The sequence below is a fragment of the Emys orbicularis genome, chromosome 11, assembly GCF_028017835.1.
Source record: "Emys orbicularis isolate rEmyOrb1 chromosome 11, rEmyOrb1.hap1, whole genome shotgun sequence".
Lineage (NCBI taxonomy): Eukaryota > Metazoa > Chordata > Testudines > Emydidae > Emys > Emys orbicularis.
In genome coordinates, this window is record NC_088693.1 from 18194980 (window position 1) to 18211317 (window position 16338).

At 40.5% G+C, this 16338-nt stretch overlaps 1 protein-coding gene across 3 annotated transcripts in view; it reads left to right on the plus strand.

Moving 5' to 3' along the window:
- CCNT2 (cyclin T2) overlaps positions 1 to 16101 on the plus strand; it is a 44355-nt gene extending 28254 nt beyond the window's left edge. For 2 of the 3 annotated variants that reach the window (XM_065413370.1, XM_065413371.1), the window contains 4 exons: positions 5142 to 5187; positions 6617 to 6780; positions 14298 to 14368; positions 14636 to 16101. In XM_065413370.1, coding sequence (XP_065269442.1) covers positions 5142 to 5187; positions 6617 to 6780; positions 14298 to 14368; positions 14636 to 16048 — 1694 coding nt within the window. In that variant the 3' untranslated portion in view covers positions 16049 to 16101. The remainder of the gene's footprint in view (positions 1 to 5141; positions 5188 to 6616; positions 6781 to 14297; positions 14369 to 14635) is intronic. The other variant, XM_065413372.1, reaches the window with a different exon arrangement.
- Positions 16102 to 16338: the final 237 nt, after the last annotated feature.

Genomic DNA, 16338 nt, shown 5'->3' on the forward strand with positions numbered 1-16338 from the left:
GAATGGGGGCGCAAGGCTGTTTCCATGAGGATCACCTTCAGCCTCTCTTCCCGTTCTTTAATTGTTCTCGGCGGAACTCGGGACAGATCTTTCAACGATCTTTCTGATGGGTCTCCCCCAGGCACCTAAGACACGACGAGTGCAGATCACTTTTAGGCATGTGCTTGATGCAAGCCATGCAGTTCTTAAATCCCGGGGACCGCAGCATGCCACGGTGCCGGGGCCAGAGTGGGGGGGGGACCCCAACTACTATACTATACTAAACTTTAACTGGAGTACTAACAACAACTAACTAACTATATACACGGAATAATGAAGAAACTTGCTGAGCAAGAGCCAAGGGAAGTTCCAACCACTGTCACTGGCGGTAAGAAGGAACTGAAGGGGTGGCGGGTCGGCAGGGCTATATATTAGGTGCCATGAGGGGGTGCCTCCAGGGGGTGCCAAGGCCGACCCGACAGCTGCTGCTAAGGGAAAAACCTTCTGGCCATCGTGCACGTGTGCGCGCACACACCTGATTGGAATTGACATGAACAAGCACTCGAAGAAAAATTTCTGTTTTGCCTAAAACTTAATTTCTAATAACGTGCCTCACTAAAGATGGCAGATTCAGCAAAAAAAAAAAAATGGTTTAAGAAATGCCTGTCTTGTAACAACAAATTTCCTATCTCAGACTCGTACTTGTTTTCCGATGCTTGGGTGAAGGGGACTTTACCCAGTCCCTGCCACATCTGCCTTACATTTACAAGCTGCCCATTCAAGAATGGAGTTTCAAATCTTATCCATGCTGATGGAGGCCCTGAGCTTCCTTCTTTGGGGAGAAAATACCCAAACACTAAAGAGCTTTTTGATCTAGTGGATAAAGGCATAAGAAGAACCAGTGGCTGGAAGCTGAAACCAAACAAATTAAAAGTAGAATTAGGCACTGAGTTTTAGTCATGAGGGTGGTTAACCACTGGAACAAATTGCCAAGGGAAGTGGTGGATTTGCCATCTCTTGAAGTCTTCAGATCAAGAGTGGATGCCTTTCTGAAAGATATAGTTTAGCCAAACAGTAAGTGATTGGGCTCAGTACAGGGATAACTGGGTGAAATTTAATGTGCAGAAGCCCAGATAAGATGATCTAATGGTGCCTTATGACTTTAAACTCTCTAAATCTGTGAATCTTTGAAGATCCAACCTTAGAATGTCTAAGTCTGGGGCTAAGAAGGTATGGACATTCTGGAAGGTGGAAGATGGGGGACATCAGACTGATCCACATATTCTTCATCAGTGGTAAGAGACTGACAAGAAAGAGGAGACAGGACCACAATTGCCTATGAAGTCTGGAGACAGTGTATCTGTAATGACCTGGCAGTAAGAAGTTCCCATTCCAAGGAGAGACTGGTGTTGAAAGGGAAATTCATGTTCGTAGTGGCAAAAATTAAGTTACTGCTCTCCTGTGCTAGCTGAGAGATCAGAGGTGAGAAAATATTCCTCTTTCCTATTGCTGAGACTACCACCTCAGCCCTTCAGTTCTTGGTGCCAATCCAATCTGGTGGTCAGAGTTTAGTTCTGATTAACTTGAAGGGGTGGGAATTGGTGCACTCATCCCCATCTCAGGGACCTTTCTTGATGCACCTGAGCAGAAGCCCCTCACCAATTAACCCTGCATCTACACTGGGACATATGATTCTCCTGAAAATGAACATTGGGAACCGGGGACTTTGGTTTGACCTTGCTGCCTTGTGGGAAACCTGCCGCTGTTTTACCTTCATTGCCAGGTATCTTGGGATAGCCATTGTCCTTACTCTACTAATGTGAAAACTGCACAGTCAAAGTCTGTAAGCCTTCCAAACCACTAGTATAATCTGCTCAGCTGTGGTTGAATCTGACAGAGAAAGTGACCCTGTAGAAGAGGAGGCAGATACAAATATATATCTTTTCCAGAGGATGTCATGACCAAGACAATTCAGCTGCTGTTATGTGAGGTGGGAAGATTTTAAGTAAGTTATATCCTGTCACTAGTAGAGGAAACCCTCCCATTCTGAACCTTTACCTCAGGTTTCTACAGTCCTCTTTCGAAGGTCTAATAGTCTTTGGGAATCAGACAAGACTATTCACAAACCTTAACCCTTGTACCCGGGCTGCTTCCAGTCTTTCCCCTATGTATCAGGTGTTCATCAACACAGTCCGCTTCCTAGGGTCTGTTTGATCTTTTCCCTTTGGCCAGAGGATTCTAATAGCTCTTCATTCTTAAATGCAGACTCGCCCATCTTTTTCCAGGGATTTCTTGGGTATCTTCCTCTCCTTGGGATACCAGGAGAGCTTCCCTACCCAGCTTCTGCTCTCTAAGTAATCCTTCTTGCAGTGAGTCTAGGTAGCTCTTATACCCTGATTGTCCCAGGAGGTTGTGCTCTCTCTGGGGCCATAAGTTCCCTAAATGTCTGACCATAAATGCCTGAGTCCTACTAACAAGCAGGCTGGTGGCACCTGCTCTTAAGGGGATCAGCACACTGAAATTTTCTGAGAGTATAATTAAATACTTATAAGATCTCCCCAGAAGCACTGCACCTTCAATTGACTTGTCTTCAGGAGAAGGCTCATAGACTGAACATTGGGAACCACATCAGGTGGGCAGGGTTGCTGTGCCCATTAACAATTGATTCAGTAATCTAATCCTGCCAGGGATTTATGGAAGACCCCAGACTCTTGGAAGGTAGATTAATTGTACCAGGTCCTGCCTTAAGGGTTTGGTTACTTACGTCAAGTATCCAAGCCAGTCTTTCATGGTCGGTTGTGCAACAAAGGATTAAGTTAGACAGCTCTGCCCCTGAGTGATAAAGAATGTTAGGAAACATATTCTTGGCTGGAAGTCATATTTATCTGCCATCAAACAGATGAGTAGTAAACTATCATGATCTCTTGATTTGCTATGACTTTTATACCTTAGACAAGGTCATTGCCTTGTTGACATGCCTTCTGCTTTTTTGGCACATTTCTCAAATAATCCCTGATCAGCTCTAAAGGGTTAGTTAAGGGTGGAGTACAAGCCTTTAACTAGGTTTCTTTGCTTTAGTAAGATCTCACTAAGCTGCGTTAAAACATTGTCCTTGTTTTAAAAAGTTTAGATGAATACCTTGGACAGTCTTTCCCTGTTGTGGCTTTGGTGTGTTGAGCTAAAATACCTGTATCCTGGTCTTTGGTAATCTTCATTTGATTACACAGAAGTATGTAAATAGAATAAATTTGAAATCTTAGTTACAGAAGTCTGTGTAGTGCTGAGAGTGCAAGCATCCCATTAATGTGGACTTATATTGAGGCTGAAATGTATAATTTTCAAATTGTGATTTTTTTCCCTTAGTTTCTTGCTGTTCAACTTAAAATTATGTAAAACAAAATTGTTTAAGTAACAATTCCATATTTGATAACTATCATATTTGTTAACACTGGTAGCTTTTGGCAGCCCACTCTTTCTTTAATATAAAGTCATATTGATGAATTTGTGGTATTTCATCTTTCTTTAACTCAAATATCCTTCAGCAAAGTTGCAGTATTGTGTAGAAATCTGTGAAGATGGCTTATTCTGTACATTGACAAAAAATGTAACAAACTGCAGTCTTGTTTAACCTTTCTGTTTTCAGTTATGTTTCCTTATGAAAGTGTCTGGTTTTTTTGTAGTAGAGCTCTGAATATGCTTTCCTGTGTCTTTTTTTGGGAAAAGCTACCAAAGAAGTTTAATTTTGAGAAAATAAGTTTGGTACGGAACTACTACCATAGATTGAAAAAGCTAAATATGTAGTACAATTCCATCAAATGTCAGTTTATTTTCTATCATTGTGGATTAGCAAAATATATGTGGGGAAACATGTCCTATTCTCTTACCACTTCTGTCAGATTCACTGATGTCATCATCAATGGATTATGGCATTGCCCAGCCCTAGCAAAAGACATAAGGCTGGTTTACACATTTGTATCTTTATTATCAGCAGTAATGGGAAACAGAATTCAATTGGATTTTGATAAAATGTTGGTTTGAAAAGCTTCCCAGATTGCTAAATTTGAAAGCTACTGCTACAATTTTTCTTTTTCAGACAAACTCCTTAAAATAAAAGAATAGAGGTTTGTGACAATGCTCCCTTTGACATAAGATCCAACAGTACATTTTCTCCAGATAGCACTGATTTCAAGTGGTAGTATCAAAGTAAGAAAATTCAATGAAGGCTGCATTCAATCTTCAATTAAGCTCATTGTGCCCAGACATTCCATCTTACACATTTTAAGAGTAAGTGCTCTTATTTGAGTGAGGACCTTGGGGGTTTGGCAGATAAGGGCCAGAAACTTGGTGGCTGTTAGGCCCCAGGGACGTCATAATCAGTCTTTGGGATGTTGAAGACTTGAACTTGATGACCTTTTTTAATGAGTTATAAATTTGTTAAAATCTACATTGAAGCTTCTGATATAATCAAATGTTTTGTTCCATGCTTATGAGCATTACATTTTGATTAAAGAAGGTGTATAAGTGCACACAAGCTAATTTAATCCTTAAACTGTCTAGTTTGGGAACTAGCTCTGTTCTAGGACTTTCTGGGATAATTATGGGTTACTGATGTATGGTCATTGAGGTTTTTTCTCAACTGCTCTGTGTTCCTTGGGCTGGAGAAGAGCATTAATCTCTGGCCTGAGCTATAGTGCAGCTGGCTCTCTATTGGACTGTCCTGCTGAGAGAGACCTAGCTGTGGGGAGGGTTGTGGTAAGGAACCATCTAGAACTAAAGTAGGGAGGCAGGCAAGCACTAGAATTGGGGTGGAAGGTAAGAGAGCCTCCCCTCCACCCACACTGTCTTAGATTTGGGAGGGCTAGGGAGATGAAGGGAGACTTCCCTCATTTTGTGGCTCAGATGAAGACAGTTCAAGAGGCAGAAGGATCAACATATTCTGTACAGTAGAGGGAAGGTTGATGAACTGAATGACTTGCCTATCTCCAAGTGTAGCTCAGTGAGGCTGAGTAAACCTGTCCTCAGATTTACATTAGCTGCCTTTAAAAGTATCTTATTAGTGTTCTACATATCATTCATTTTGAGGTTAAAGCATTTTAATTTTGGAATGAAGCCAACACTTAGTGTAGATTGCTAATTTTTCTTCAATTTTCTTTTTGTTACAGCAAGCAAGGATTTGGCACAGACATCCTATTTCATGGCTACCAACAGGTTGTTATCCTGAACCTCTTTGTTGCACTGTTGTAGCACACTATAGCTTCCTTTACTGCAGGGCCCCCTCCATGTGTCCTACCCTTGTTGCAACAGAAAACTGGGCCATCTACAGTGGTGGTACCTTTCTGTTTGCAGTGCGGTGTATTGTACAAGGGCCTTGTGGCACAAAGGGGTTAAATGCACAATGAGAAGTGTAGTGGTGCTTTCTGATGACATTTTCTCGATTTGTGAGTGCATAAGTCTAAAACTGGTAGCCTGAATAGCAGCTAAAGATTACAAAGAGATAAACTTAACCTAGAAAGTCGAGCATCTTGGTAAGTACAAAGCTATTTCTAGTTTACACTTGTAGTTAATGGCAATTTTTTCTTAATTTAAATACATTGATCCAATCCTAATTTTATGAAACTGCAGTCAGCCTAAAAACTCTTAAAATTACCTAATCTTCTTTCCAGGTAGACTAGAATTAGTCTAAGCAATGTTTGTCCTTCCAGAAGCAGTGTTTGTTTTTAACATGCTTTTTTAAAAATCTTAGTATTTATGTGAAATTAAAATTGGTTGTCCAAATGCAGACTAGTAAATGTATCTGGCTATTCTAGTGCAGAAGGATGAAGTTTGGGAGTAGATCTAAAAGTCTTCCATGTGTTCTTCTTTGCAAAATTAGTTTGAATTTAATGTAATCCTAGTACATGATTTTGTTAAAATCCAAGTTTGTATATGTAATGTTTGTTTGGGAGGACCCTAACCATCTTTGGTGGTCCCTTTTATTATGGGATAGTTTCTTGTTTTGAAGAGTTTTGTTTACAAAAGCTGTTAGAATCACTAAAAAGAACCTTAGTCTCTAAGGTGCCACAAGTACTCCTGTTCTTTTTGCGGATACAGACTAACACGGCTGCTACTCTGAAACCTGTTAGAATCACTGAATCTAAACCAGCATACTTGTGCTACTGCCAGCTGGGAAATTGAAATGAGAGGAGATTTTTATCCCACACCTGGGCCTAATGAAGACTACTCATGTCACCCAAGTGATTCTCTCAACCTCTAGGAAACTATTGGGTATCCACAGCTACTAGTTTGATATGCAGTCTCAGTAATGAGCTGTATTAATGACTTCACTGTGGCTGAAATTTTATCAACCATGTTATGTTGAATTTTTGGCCCTCTCTTTAAAAATAAGTAAAAAGTAAAATGCCAATAGAATGAACTGAGGGATACTATATTTTTATTTTTACTCTTGTTAAGAGCAAATTAAATTTACCAGATAAATGACCTGCCTTTTCTCAAGGTTGTAAAATAATTTCAGAATTTAATCAGAAGCATGTTACATGATTTAATGTTTAATATCTGTTTGATACAAAACCTTATGCTATATCTTAGTGGTTGACTTGTTTGGGTTTTTTATTTTACATGTTTGAATTCTCTGCAACAGCCTGCACCTTACTACCTTCTGTCTTCAGTACAAACCCACAGTGATAGCATGTGTGTGCATTCATTTGGCATGCAAGTGGTCCAATTGGGAGATTCCTGTATCGACGGATGGAAAGCATTGGTGGGAATATGTTGATCCTTCAGTTACTCTGGAATTGCTAGATGGTAAGTAGTATTGCCTTTTTATTTCTTTTAAATGTTGTGACCTTGTTCTTGTAGTTCTGCTATTGTTTCAGCTAACATTTAACTCACCCCCAACTACTTTAGGTCCTGGGTAAGGGAAGCCCTTGAGCTCATGCTTAAATAACATTGACTTTATAGATGAGACCCTCACCCCTGCTGTGACCATGTAGGCCAGAAAAAAGGGCCAGAGCAGAGTAAAGGGACAATATGAACCCCATATCAGCTGTGGGAGAATTCTCGTGGCACAGGAATTGGAAGATGGCCATAAGGCTGCCCCCTCTGAGGACTCCCTAGCAAGACTTGGCATGTGGACCGTGCTAAGGGCAGGGCCTTCACATGCAATAGTGCTGCTCATAGGACAGCCTGAGGAGGCTACCATAACTCAAACGTGCTCAGGGCTGTCTACATTAGGCTGGGGGCTTCTGTAGCCCAAGAGGATCCAAGGATGGCTTAAAAGCCACGATAGCCTCACCTTCTGTGGGTTGCAAGTTCAACACATGCTTAAATTGTTTGCTGAAGTGGGATTTTAAATAATCATACTGAAAAACTGAATTCTCATAGAACGTGCTGCCTTAAGATGGCAGTTTGCTTCATTTCCACCCACATTATTAACCACTACTAAAGATAATTTCTTTAAGATTATAAGATTGAAATAGGATCAACCATATTAAAGCCAATTTTGTGCAATAGGAGTGAATCTGGCATAGCCCATGGAACCTTAATGTTAGTACTGTGGAATATCTATTTAATGGATTTTATCAGAAAGAATAATAAACTTTTTCTGCTAACAGAAAATTAAATGGTCTAGATATTTACCAAAGTTGTTCACTGTTTGTTTGTTTTTACTGTTCATGATGACCAGTTTTGTGTCTCTGTTACCGTATGCTGCTCCTGTCTTGTTTCCATCTGTCGTCACTTGATTTAGACTTAGTCCCTGCCCCAAAGAGTTTATAATCTATCCCTTTATTTGTGTCTGGCACAATGAGGCTCTGGTCTGTGATTAATATCCCTAAGCACTATTGCAGTGCAGTAATAATAAATGCTGTCTAGCATTTGCAAATCTATATACTAATCAGAGATGCTAGGAGATGTCTTGTAAAGAAAAATCAAAAATCTCTGGTGTAGAGCTGTGGCGTACAACCCATGACTTGGATATGACCCACAAAGGCTTCTTTTGACCTGCTGTTTCTTTAAAAAAAATAAAAAAAAATTCCATAAAGTGAAGAGAATATGAACGGATGCAGCACTATCCACAGAATCAGTGAGGCATCATAAAACTGCAAGGTTGTCTGCCTCTATTCATCTCAGTGGAATTTTCTCTGTAGTCTACAGATAAAAATTAAAATATCAGCATAATTTTACTGTTTATTTAGTAAATGTATTTGGTTATTTGCTTTTTATTCTGGGTGGATATCAGTAATTAGACTGAAAAGATCTGCTAGGCTGTACCACAGATCTATGTGCCCAAGACATCTCTCATTCCTCACTCAAGCTTGGTTATATCCTTGGAGTAGCAGCATGCCAATCAGAGCAAATGTAGGAAAGGAGTGTATAAAAGGGGTGTGTAATAGGCTGAGCAGATCACGGGGCTTAGCGGCATAAAGCTCCTGGGGAGATTAGTTTGCACTTACTTTGCAAGGCCTATTGAGGACTTGGCTCTTTGGGATTCCACTCTGAAATCTAAAGCTGCCTCTTGACTCAACATGTATTTTCAGGTACTTAAAAATGTTAAATTTTAGTAGGTAGTAGTAGTCCCTTTGCAGCTTCAAAGGGTACAGAGGCCTTAGTTGCTTCATGGATATCTTAATTGAAAAGACCTTTCCCACTTTCTAACATGGCACAAAATTTTGCAGAAGCAACATTGGAGGAATTGATCAAGAAGCTCAAGTGATCTGCAGATTTTCAAAGGGTCAGATGTTTTGTGTTATGTTAAAGACCTTCATTCAGTTGTCCCTGAAGAAGCTGAACCCAGAGATCAGATAGTATGAATTGACTTTTACAACGCCCTGATACAAGTTTCATGCTGGAAACTCACTGAATTTTTTAAAATATCTGCCTTCCAAGTGACAGATACCCAGTGTTTTAAAGGGCTGCTTTTTGTGCAGGCCTTTTTGGAATTATATTTATGAACAGACTTCTTGGAGAACTTTTGATTTGTTCAGACAACAATTCCCAAACATCACAAGCTGTTTTTTGTAATGTGTGTGCCACTTTAGATCTGGATACCAAGAAGTTAGAAACAGTAAGTCTTTCCCAATTATGCTTCTTCTTTAGGACCCTCAAAACTGCGTACAGCATACTTCAAACACATTTTCTGATTAAAATATGTAAATACGTAAGTCAATTTTGTTCAGCTCCTAGTACTGCAAAGATTAAGAACATAAGAGCTGCTACACTGGATCATGCTGATGGTCCACCTAACCCAGAATCCTGTCTCTGACAGTGGCCAGTACCATAACATCAGGGAGAGTGTACAGAACAGGGCAATTTTTGAGTGATCGACCCCATCTTCTATTCCCATTTTCTGGTAGTTAGAGGTTATGGGGCATCCTGAGCATGGGGTTGCATTCCTAATAGCCATTGATGGATGTATCCTGCATAGCTAATAGCCATTGATGGATGTATCCTGCATGAACTTATTTAGTTCTTTTTTGAAGCCAGTTATACAACATCCCAAGTCAATGAGTTCCACAAGTTAATTGTGTGTTGTGAGAAAAATTACTTCATCTTGTTTGTATTAAAGCTGCTGCCTATTAATTTCTTTGAGTGACCCTTGGTTTGTCTATTGTGGGAAAGGGTAAAAACTTCTCTCTACACTTTTTCCACACCATTTATGATCTAATAGACCTCTATCATATCCCCCCTTTGTCATCTCTTTTCTAAGCTGAACAACCCTAATCTTTTTAGTCTGCTCATATGGAAGCTGTTCTATCCCCTTGATCCTCTGTGTTGCACTTCTTAGAACCTAGTCCAATTCTACTAATCCTTTCTGAGATGGGGTGACCAGAACTGAACACAGTATTCCAGGTATGGGAGCACCATGGATTTATGTAGTGGCAGGGTAAAATTTTCTTGTCTTATTTTGTATCCCTTTCCTAACGGCTCCTAACATTGTTAGCCTTTTTGTCCACTGCTGTGCATTGAGCTGAAATTTTCAGAAACTATCCACAATGACACCAAATTTTTCTTGAGAGGTAGCAGCTAATTTAGAACCCATCATTATATATGTATAGTTGGGATTATTTTTTTCCAATATGCATTACTTTGTGCTTATCAACATTGAATTTCATTTGCCATTTTGTTCCCCCGTCACCAGTTTTGTGAGATTCCCCTATAACTCTTCGCATTGGACTTTGGACTTACAAAATTACAGTTTTGGACTTACAAAATTATTGAAGATAATTATCATCTGCAAACTTTGCCACTTCATTGTTCATTCCCATTTCATTAATAAATATGTTGAATGACACAGGTCCCAGTGCAGATTCTTGGAGGACCCTACTGTTTACCTCTCTCCAGTGTGAAAACTTACCATTTATTCCTACCCTTCATTTCCTACCTTTTAGCCAGTTACTGATCCATGAGAGGATCTTCCCTCTTATTCTATGACTGCTTAGTTTCTTTAAGAGCCTTTGATGAGACCCCTTGCCAGGGGCTTCCTGAAAGAGACCCCTTGCCAGGGGCTTTCTGAAAATCCAAGTACACTAGCTAGATCACCCTTCTCATCACGCTTCTTGATACGGTCAAAGAATTCTAATATATTGGTGTGGCATGACTTCCCTTTACAAAAGCCACGTTGACTTTTCTCCAGCATACTATGTTTATATGTGTCTGATAATTTTTTCTTTACTATTGTTTCTACCAATTTATCTTGTACTGAAATTAGGTTCACCAGCCTGTAATTGCCAAGAACGCCTCTAGGGCCCTATTAAAAATCAGTGTTACGTTAGCTATCTTCCAGTCATCTGGTATAAAGGCTGATTTCAGCAATAGGTTACAAACCACAGTTAGTAGTTCTGCAGTTTCATATGAGTTCTTTCAGAACTCTTGAGTGAATACCATCTGGTCCTGGTGATTTTATTACTGTATAATTATCAATTTGTTCTAAAACCTCTTCTATTGACACATCAATGTGGGACTGTACTTGTCACCCAAGAAGAATAACTTTGATGTGGGTATCTTCTCTCCCCGTCTTCCCCCTCCCCCCCCATCCTTTTCAGTGAAGACCAATGCAGAGAATTAATTTTGTTTTTCTACAATGGCCTTGTCTTCCTTGAGTGCTCCTTTAACGCCTTTGTTGTCTAGTGGCCCCTTGGCCTGTTTGGCAGGCTTCCTGTTTCTGATGTTCTTAAAAAGAATTTCTTGCATTTTTAGTAAATTGCTTCTCAAATTCTTTCTGGGCCTGTCTTCTTATACTTAACCTGCCAGAGTTTGTGCTCCGTCCTATTATCTTTATTAGGACTTGTCATCCAAATTTTAAAGGATGCCTTTTTGCTTCTATTGGCCCCCAGTACTCTGCTCTTGAGCTGTGGTGGCATTCTTTTGGACCTTTTAATGTCTTTCCTGATTTGGTATATACATCTCATCTGAGCTTCCATTATGGTGGTTTTTAAATAGCTCCCATGCTGCTTGCAGGTATTTAGCCCTTTTGACGATTCTTTTTAATTTCCATCTAACGAGCATCCTCATTTTTATGTAGTTCCCTTTTTAAAGTTACATTTTACCGAGGTGGGCTTTTTAGTATTATTTCTCCTCCCCTCCCTGTTGCATTTAATTACACCTGTACCCTGATATAACGCTGTCCTTGGGAGCCAAAAAATCTTACCGTGTTATATCGAACTTGATTTGATCCGCCGGAGTGCGCAGTCCCGCCCCTCCCCCCCCACACCCCCCCGGAGCACTGCTTTACCGCGTTATATCCAAATTCGTGTTATATTGGGTTGCGTCATATCGGGGTAGAGGTGTACATTTTGGTCCCTATTACCAAGTGGTTGAGCTCTAGTTATCTCTTGGACCAGTACCCGTCCTTCACTTTGGACTAAATCAAGAATTGCCTCTCTCCTGGTGGTTTTCAGAACTAACTGCTCCAAGAAGCAGTCTTTTATGGTGTCTAGAAATTTTATTTCTGCATCATGCCATGAGGTGACACTTACCCAGTCAGTATAGGGATAGTTGAATTCACCCATTATTATTGTGCTTTCTGGTTTTGTAGCCTCTCTAAACCTCCCTTAGCATTTCACATTCACTGTTACCATCCTGGTTAGGTGGTCAGTGTATATTTCTACTTCTGTACTACTTTTTTTTTTTTTTTTTCCTCCCCTAGGCATTCAATTTCTATCCATAGTGATTCTGTGGTACAGTTTTGTTTAAGATTTTTAGCTTATTTGACTCTGATTTGTTTAACGTATAATGCCAGTCCCTCAGCAACATGACCTACTCTGTTATTCCTATATATCTTATACCCTGGTATTAACGTGTCCTATTGATTATTCTCTTCCCACCAAGTTTCTGTGATGCCTATTTTATCAATATCCTCCTTTAATCCCAGACACTGTAGTTCACCCATTTTAGTATTTAGACTTCTAGCATTTGTATATGAGCACTTGTACATTTTGTCAATATTCAGTTGCTTGCCTTCGTGTGTTATATTTAAATGGGACTCCTACATTTGCCTGTTCCTCACTACATCTTACCTGTATTTTACCAACTTCTTTCCTATCCTCTATACTAAAATAAAGTTCCCCCGAAGGGTTGTCTGCACCTGAACCATGAACTCCTCCACCCGTATCAGGTTTTCCCCAGTTTAAACAATCCACTACAGCTTTTTCAATTTTACATGCCACTAGTCTGGTTCCATTTTGGTTAATGTGGAGCCCATCCTTTCTTTATAGGCCAATCCTTCCCCAAAAGTTCCCCAGCTCCTAATAAATGTAAATCCCGCTTCCCTGTACCACTGTCTCATCTATGCACTGAGACCTTGCAGTTCTGCTTGCCTTACTGCCCTGTGATTGGAACTGGAAGCATTTCAGTGAATGCTACCATGGAGGTCCTGGACTTCAATCTCTTACCTAGCTATGTCATTTTGATACTTACACGTACCACCGGCTCCTCCCCAGCACTACCTCTGAGACTATCTAGAATGATGTTTCATGAGATCTGCTACCTTTGTACTCAGAAGGCAATTCACCATGCAGTTCTCTGAATCATCACAAACCCAACTATCTACATTTCTAATAATCAAGTCCCCGATTACTATTGCTATCTTTTCCTAGTAACTTGGCTCCCTGCCATCGGAGGGATATCCTCAATGCCCTATACTCTAGTGTGATGGTCTCATGCCCTGAGACTTTCATCCTCCTTAACAGTACTTGGGCTGTCGGACAGGAGGTAGGACTACTCCACCATGTCCCTGAAAGTCTCCTCTGTATAGCTCTGTCTCTCTCTTTGCTCATCCAGTTCAGCCACTCTGGCCTCAAGTGCACATACTCTGTCTCAGGGCCATGAGTAGCTTGCATTGCATGCACACACATGCCACCTGTCCATGAGGCAGGTGGTAATACGTGTTGCACTTAGTGCGATAATGTGGGTAGCTGCCACCCTTCTGCTGGTTTTCTGCCTGCATTTTTACTCTTGGGGTGGCTTAGTGTTGCCTATGTTTAGGATATGTTTGTTAGGTGTATTGGGTTTTCTTTATTTTGTGAATTTTCTTGAACTTGGTGACTTTCTATTTGTTAAATCTTTTGGATTCCTTCCCTGCCAAACTTTCTCTGCAGCCAAACTCCCCTGGCCTTGGCGGTTCACTCAGTTCCTGTGCTTGCTCTCTGTCACAGGCTCTCTGTTCAAGAGGGGGCTCTTCCAAGAGGCCTCTCAAAGTAACTTCCTCCCCGCACATACTAGACTACACCCCTTCATACCTATTATTGATTACTTCTGTCCTGGCCTCTAAGGGTATGTCTACACTGCAGTTAGACACCCTCTGCGGGGCTTTTTAATTACAGTGTAGACTTCCGGCTCGCGCTGGAGCCCAGACTCTAGGACCCTGCAAGGTGGGATAGTTATAGCCCTTGGGTTATCACTAATGAATGATTTACTCTGCTTCCACAGTGGCTAACACCTCCAAGAGGGCTATGAGTCACTAGTGCAGCTTTTCTGGCCAAGCTTGTTAAGATAAGGTTTAGATCTGGGTAAGCTTTTAGATTTTAAACTGCTTGGCTTATAAAACGCTCAGCCCCTTCAAACTAAATTTTAAACTAAACTAAGGTTTTAAGGTTTAAGATTTAAGGTTGTGCGCTATTATTGAAAAGATGCAAGAGGGTAAGTTCTCTAGTGTATTTTGATGTATAGCGGTAGCAGGGTCCACACCGCCAGTTACTGTGTGGCAAGCTGGGGTTCTGTAAATGTACACCATGGCTTGCCTGTACTATCTGACTGAGTAGACAAAACCGTAGATTCTGTTACTGATTCAAGTGTGAAAAGAGGCTTTTGGTTTTTTTCACCAGAGCTCACACACGAGTTTCTGCAAATATTAGAGAAAACGCCTAGCAGACTGAAGAGGATTCGTAATTGGAGGGTAAGAACTTGTTGCCTAAGTAATTTGCCATGGGACATAACTGCCACAAACCTAAAAGTAAGATTGTCAACTTCCTGAACTTTTCCCTGGCAGTATGTTCATAATTGTAGGTCCCTCTGTAGTTCCCTATTATGGTAGCTTAAATTAAAAAAAAAAAAAAAAAAACATGAAATCCACCTTATTTTACCCAGTTTTGAGATATGTTAGGTAACTGTTTATTTGTAGATCTTTCTAAGTTTGTCCTTACTCTTTTTCCTTTTCATATAGGCTAATCAGGCTGCTAAGAAACCGAAAGGAGATGGACAGGTATCTGAGAATTCTCTTCTTGGTTCATCTTTGGTCCAGAATTCCATTTTGGTGGATACAGTTACTGGTGTATCTGCCAACACAAGCTTCCAAAAATCATCGACATCGACCTTTCCTCCACCAGTACCTCTGAACTCAGGGAGTATGTCTGTTCAACACAGTCATGCACCTGAAAACTTGGCAATATTAGCTACAGGAATGCCAAGTACCTCATATAGTTTGGCATCACACCAGGAATGGCCTCTACATCAAGAACAAACAAGGACCGAACAAATATATTCTCAGAAACAGGAAACTACGTTACCTGGTAGTCAATATAATCTGAACTTCCAATCAGGAACTTCTGTACAATTGCATTCTGGGTTACATCACAGATCTGACAAACTTACTGAGCATTCCACTGGTAAACAAGACTATGCTCACAAGTCAGGAAACAAACACCATGGACAGGTTGCTGCTCCTATAATTCCTCAGAAAATGTCCTTGGATAAATACAGAGAGAAACGCAAACTAGAAACCCTTGAACTGGATGTAAGGGAACATTATGTAGCTACCCAAGTAGAACAGCAACATAAAAAGCACATCCAACCACAAGCAGCCAGTAGCAGTTCTGTTACTTCCCCTATTAAAATGAAAATTCCTGTTGCAAATGCAGAGAAACCAGAAAAACATTTGTCTGATAAAAAAGAAAAGGGTGGATCACTCAAACTGCGAATACCAATCCCACCTACAGAAAAGAGTTCCAGTAAAGAAGATCTGAAAATGAAAATTAAAGTTTCTTCAGAAAGACACAGCTCATCAGATGAGGGCAGTGGAAAAAGCAAACACTCAAGTCCACATGTTAGCAAAGATCATAAAGAAAAGCACAAAGAACATTCTTCAAATCGCCATCACGGTAGCAGTCACAAGCATTCACATAGTGGTGGCAGTAGTAGTGGCGGCAGTAAACATAGCACTGATGGAATAACACCAACTGTTTTGAGGAGTCCTGTTGGCCTGAGTAGTGATGGTAATTCCTCTAGTTCCGGCTCTTCAAGGAAGAAGTTGCACAGCAATGATGCTTCTCACAACCACCACTCCAAATTGAGCAAAAGTTCCAAAAGTTCAGGTAGTTCATCTAGTTCTTCCTCCTCTGTTAAGCAGTATGTATCCTCTCACAACTCTGTTTTTAACCTTCCCTTACCCCCTCCTCCCCCTGTCACATACCAGGTGGGCTACGGACATCTCAGCACCCTCGTGAAACTGGACAAGAAGCCAGTGGAGAACGGTCCTGATGCCAATCACGAGTACAGTACAAACAGCCAGCATATGGACTACAAAGATACATTCGACATGCTGGATTCGCTGTTAAGTGCCCAAGGAATGAACATGTAATCAATTGTTTAGGTCACTTTTCTTTACTTTTTTAATTTAAGAATTGTTAGAATGGAAAACTTCCTAATCTAGCAGTAGCAACACCAGCTGTTGTTGCCATGGTTTCAGTATATGTAAGTGCTGCTTTATCCTTCACTCTGAAAAGAAGAGGTATAGTAAACAAGTCTTTATCTCCACATACAATAGTGTTATAAATACTGTAATAGCATGGAAGGTGCAAAAATCTCAGTATTTCTACAACTGCAGCTAAGAACAGTAGAATGATCATCTGCTTTTAGGTGTCTAGGATG